Below are 5,669 nucleotides of genomic sequence, written 5' to 3'. Positions count from 1 at the left end.
AAGCTGGAACAGTGACACGTGATATCAGTGGACCAATAGAATCATTCGATGGCAGACAGGAGTGAATGGAGAGGGCGTGGCTTTGTCATTTTCAGACTGGCTTCTTTCTTTTGTATGCATCAAAACAGTGGAAAGTGCAATGTAAATTGAGACACAGTATTTATATAATACATGACATGAATGTGTATTTTAGGTCTTTGTTTCTGTCAAAATGGGTCCGATACATAGACAGCGGTAGGACACGGGCTCGGTCGTTTGGGGGCGATGCAACACAAAGAAAAACACGGCCTCCGGGGGAATGGAAATAGGCAAACACTACCAAGTACTCTCCTGTGTAACCATGTGCCCCCCCGTTTTGATACTTGCTTGTATTATTTAAGATGGTTTCATTTTTAAATTGGTGCAATTTATGTTAGTAAACTGCTCTCCACTCTTAGAAAAAAAGGTTTATAGTTGTCATTAAGCCAGTACCTTTTCAAAAACTACCAATATTAACAATTTAGGTATTACTATTTACACTATAGGAACTGTAGCCTATTTAGGCCTATGTACTTTTGGGGTAGGCCTATATAAGGTACGTGTTGTACTTTAGAGGAACGGCACGTGACAGCGTTGTACTTTTTTTTCAGAGAGTGCCAGTTTTTAAGCCAGGCCTAATAGTAGAAATGTAAATGCAACATCCTGACGCAGACAGAGACAGAAACTGAGATTATTCCTGAAACTAGCCTTTCTTTATTGGTCAAAATAATATTCAATAGCTTCGACATTCCATAGGTTTTCAAGATCACACATAGTAGGGGCAAGACACAAATATACATATACAAGAACACTGAGACGGTCATCATGCACATGTAAAAGTTCTGCCTTTAGGTTGCAGTGATATTTATACTATTTCTTCATTATTTGACTTTTATATACTGTATGTAATAATGCATGTTGACTATACAGAATCCTGTGCAATAGCTCTGAAGCCAAACAAAAGCTTCATGTTCAAAGACATTTTGATTAAGTCACTATAAGACTCATTTTAACAATTAATCATATAATGAATCACCAAAAGAGATGGTGAATGTTAATCCTGAACAGTTGCAAACTATCTTATTAAATCACAGGTCCAAACAACATATATTTTCTTTGCTCATTTGACTCCTCTTGCCCTTTTCCTTAGCTTGCATGGGGAAAAGGGTCCTTTTTTAATATATAATAATAATTGAGGTGACATGCGGAGGGCATGTGTGCAGTCCATTTCACATTGTCATTTATCAGACTCACTCTACAGAGTGCAACTGTGACTGCCAACTTTTTTCAGCAGCCTTGGTTTCAGAACTATCTTCCTGTTCATTTTCTCCATAGGCATTCTAGAAAATTCTTCAGCAGAGTTTTAAGATTTCAATCAACAATATAAACCAAGGCAAAACAGTATTTGAAATGGATATTTTATGGCAGAATGAGTTACTCATACCTTGAAGCATTGTGAATGATGTAAATAAATAATAAACAATTGTAATGTATGAAATTATGGACTATAAATCAATAATAGTGTAAAATACAATATGGTTCATTGCTATGTATAAAGTTCATTCAAATACGTACACTTTTTTATAATTTTTTTGTTGAATGGTAAGGAATTTGCAAATTAAAACCCCAAATTTGGCAATTTAAATGTCAATAAAATGGAAGGTCTGTCTTGAAAGTTGAAACATTTATACATTATTGTTAAAGTCAATTTCTTTATGGAGAAAATGAATGGGATTTTTACTTCCAGAACCCCACTGTGCTCAATTATAATGCTTATCGAAGTCTCTGCGGTTCTAGAGCATCTCTTGCATTATAACTTCCAGTGTGCTGCTTCTTCATCCACCATTTAAGCAATAGGAACATACATCTGCCTTGAGTAATGCTGCACTGCAACGATTTTGGTTAATAACATCCTATTTTCCCCTTTTCCCAGTCTCTTCCATGTGGTAGAACACATACTCTGGAATCCCTCCATCAGTTCCGATTAATTGTGCTTTTTATTGAGTTCTGGAAGGAGCTGATTTCCCACCGCCGGAATGTACTCCCTTTTAGGTCACTGCGGCCGGTGGTTATGCGATAGATCTTTCTGAGGACGGCCCGGCGTAGAAGGATATAGACCCAAGGGTCCAGAATCTGGTTCCAGGAGGCCAGACGCACTCCCATTACCATTAAAGTCCTGTAGTTTTTCAGATCATCCCCCATCATCTGCCAGCTGTACGAGCGGATGACTGACATCAGACCGAAGATCTGTCAGGAAAACAGAGAATGTTAGTTGTAAATGAAGCAATATAAAGTCATGGTCTAACAGCAAAAGAATAGTAAGGACTAGTCAGAACCAAGATCAAACAGGAAAATTTCATTGATCAGAGGTTGCTCATTCATAGCTCATGAGACATAATAAATCCTCAGTTGTGTTTCATCCTTCACAATGCATTCAGGTCTGTTTTGACCCCCGAAGAGATGAGTAAAAAATATTGAGAAAACGCATCTTTTAGTATGGGAACCAAACTTTTCAAATGTGTCAAGACTATCAAAATACAGAATTTTTTCTTTGAAGAAATGTTCATATTAAAATTCTTTGAATTTTGACTGCAGACTTGGCAAATCTACACACAGTTTGAGACAGTTGACATATTGTGGTGGAAATACCTGGAATTACGTTTTTGTCAAAAATCAGAGAAGGAAACAGTTTTCCATTTAATCTTATTGCTGTATAGAAGAAACGATTAAGACATTTTGTCCTTCATACGTAATTCCTACAAAGACAAACTTAAAAAAAAATAAAAAAATCTTTAAAATAATAAAATAGTTGTATTTTTTTTCTTAAAATGCATAACCAATTACATATAATGTCTATTTACAGAAAAATTGTGTACTTTGTCACTCCTAATATTACTATATCTAATCCAATTAATAAAATATATTTGAATACTAATTTTATATACTTTTATTACAGTTATGAGGTTGGTTTCTTCTTGAATCTTATGAATATTTTTTGTTTGCATGTGAAGTACTTGGAGCTTATTGTAATGCTTTTTTCATTCTACAGTCCTTAATAGATAGATAGATAGACGGACGGACGGACGGACGGAAGGATGGATGGATAGATGGATAGATAGATAGATAGGATGATTGTTTGAATGATTAACCTGTAATGGCCATACTCACCAGCAGAGGGCTCCAGCAGATGCAAGAAGTGACCATAATGCCCACCAGCTGTGCCACCATCTCAATGTCATGTGATTTAGCTGATCTGCGGTGGCACTTCTTCCTGCGCAGACGGGCGATCACCAGCGTCACCCCGCTGATGGTGTTGCAAACCAATGCCACGGCTAGCGCGGCCAGTCCCAGTCCAGAAAACAGCAGCACAAATATGACGTCTGTGATGCTGGTATTGTCTAAGACGTTTATGAAGCACCAGGTGTACGGGAACTGGTAGGTGTATGTGCCCAGCCGAAAGAAGGGCAGCAGCGCTACAGATAAAGCCAACAGCCATATCATCACCAGCACCATCTTGGTGTGAGCCATGCAAATCACGCGGGCGTGCAGGAGAGGCCACGTCACACCCATGCACCGCTCCGCTGCCATGATGCACCCCAGAAACAGTGGGCACAGACCGAAAAACACCATGCTGCCGCCCAGGAAATGGCAGATGGCATCGGGTTGGTAACAAGGACCTCCAGCGGTGCCAGACATGTAGAGATACAGAACCAGGGCACCTGGAATAACATGACCGACGAGGTCCGTAGCCACCAGAGAGCTGGCAAACAGCAGGAACGTGGCTTTGGAGCGCTTCCGCAGACGAGCATACGCTTTAGCCAGGATGATCAGTGCTACAATGTTGGACACGATGCCCAGGGTCATGGACAGGCCTGCTGCCGTGGGGTCGGTTGTGTTGTTCAGGTTTTCCCTGTAGCACACCGGTGCCACTCCAGGCACCTGCTGGGTCTGATTGCTGAACCCTTCATTCACATCCAGGGCTGAGCTGTTGTAGTGTTGGATGGCTAACATCTCCAGGCTATGGAATGAGCACCATTGAGCTTAGAGATACATATCTATAGAGAAAAGAGCATAGAAGTGTGTTTAAGATAACTGGGCATTTAAAGCTGAGATTAAGAACTCTAACTCAGCAAACAACCTGTAATCAAATATGTAAAAATAGGAATGCACGGCTTATTTTGACTGCAAAGTTCAACCATTTGGGACATTTAAATCAGTTAACAAGCAAGCGATTGCATCCCTTCCTGTTTTGTCCTTGTTTATGTACAAACATTCAATGAGGGAAATTATGTCCAGAGGTCTGAAATGATACACTGACACACCTTTCAGAAAACTTTACTGAATAGGAACATTGTTTTTGCACAATTTCCTCTCCAGGGTACATGAGAAAGCAAAAAAATAAATAAAAAATGTGCAGTACAAATTTCAACACTTCTGACCATTCATCACTGTTATAAGAAGAACTAAACAACTGTTTGAAAATACCAAGATAGAAAAAAAAACCAGATAAAAAGAAATACACAAAAGTACAAGTAATGTTTAAACACTTTTCCAGGAAACCTAAAAATGTCTAAATCATGGAGCCAACCTGATTACATTAATGAGTCAGATAAAGTAGATTATATTTGAAGAGTTTATTTGCAAAAACAATTTTTTTTAAATGTCAATGTTAAAATGTTTTTATTATGTTATGTGTTAGTTGTATTTTTTTAGTTATTTTTTAACCTAATAAAAATAACCCAACTGCATTTTGATTGAGATTAATTGGAACGCACAATGAACAAACATGATTTTTGAAAACTGTTAAAAGTGGAGTTATCTGGTTTTGCAAATGAACTCTGTTCATATGTCTGTGTATGTGTTAAAAATGTATGTAAAGCAATTAGAATAACTACACTGTATCTTTTACTGTTTTCTGCTACTTTAATATTTGATTTGCTCTGTCGCTTAATTATTAATAGCCTATATTTTGGATTAGCCTATATCACAGTCTTTGTCTATTTCAATGCAAAATTATAAAATATTCACCATTTACGCGTTTTGTATTATCCATGCTGATCACCTCACCTGAAAATCTTCATTTTTAATCTTTTCTCCCAGAAAAAAAAAACAGTCCTTGAGAATCGAAAGGCGATATCAGACTCCCATCATCCGTTTAGTCCGGACTCCGGAGTCCTCTTACTTTTTCCCGATACGAAAAAACTTATTCCAGTACGACTAAAAGTGTATTTGCAGTCTAAATATTGATGTTCAGTAGTGTTAGTGGTATTGTGGTCTTCATTGTATGAGAAAACATCATGTCAAGGTGTATTAAGTAGATAAAATACGCAGAGTGAGCAGCAGACTGTAGAGTGACCAGCGCGCGCTGCTATATTTATAGCTCTCAGTGCGCGAGACTCGCTGTAAATAATGACGCGTCACTGCGTCTCACAAAAAAGTGAGCGCGTCTGCATGCGCCTATAGTGTTTGGGGCGTAATGGACGCTTGTAACATTTTGTAGCCTATGTGCTTACGCATAGATGATACCCAGTTATTATTTTTAGGTAGGCAGCGCATCACTTTTTATCATTGACGCGTTGTAGCAGTTATGGACATTATGGATATCAAAATATAAACATGATATTTTGGAGTAATTTGCACACACCTATGAT

The 5,669-nt window shown here is 38.1% G+C and overlaps 1 protein-coding gene across 2 annotated transcripts; it reads right to left on the bottom strand.

The window, feature by feature from the left end:
• Window positions 1-714: 714 nt before the first annotated feature.
• LOC306864927 (prostaglandin E2 receptor EP1 subtype-like) lies at window positions 715-5,406 on the bottom strand. 2 transcript variants are annotated; one of them, XM_079409228.1, is made up of 3 exons: window positions 5,086-5,406; window positions 3,187-4,073; window positions 715-2,265 (listed from the first exon to the last, which is right to left on the bottom strand). In XM_079409228.1, exons 2-3 carry the CDS (start codon window positions 4,027-4,029, stop codon window positions 1,993-1,995), a joined length of 1,116 nt encoding a protein of 371 aa, XP_079265354.1. In that variant the 5' UTR covers window positions 4,030-4,073; window positions 5,086-5,406; the 3' UTR covers window positions 715-1,992. The 2 variants fall into 2 exon arrangements, with proteins under 2 accessions (XP_079265354.1, XP_079265355.1); XM_079409229.1 differs by having other exon boundaries at window positions 5,047-5,366.
• Window positions 5,407-5,669: the final 263 nt, after the last annotated feature.

Source organism: Barbus barbus (assembly GCF_936440315.1).
Source record: "Barbus barbus genome assembly, chromosome: 4".
NCBI lineage: Eukaryota > Metazoa > Chordata > Actinopteri > Cypriniformes > Cyprinidae > Barbus > Barbus barbus.
Note: the sequence above shows the minus strand (reverse complement) of the source record. Positions and strands in the feature narration are given on the sequence as shown.

Bases quoted from the DNA above. Each gene is read 5' to 3' on its own strand.
- LOC306864927 (XM_079409228.1), bottom strand. From the start codon at position 4,029: ATGTTAGCCATCCAACACTACAACAGCTCAGCCCTGGATGTGAATGAA. The intron at 2,266-3,186 runs GTGAGTATGGCC...TTTTCCTGACAG, and splicing joins TCTGCTGGAGCCCTCTGCTG to ATCTTCGGTCTGATGTCAGT.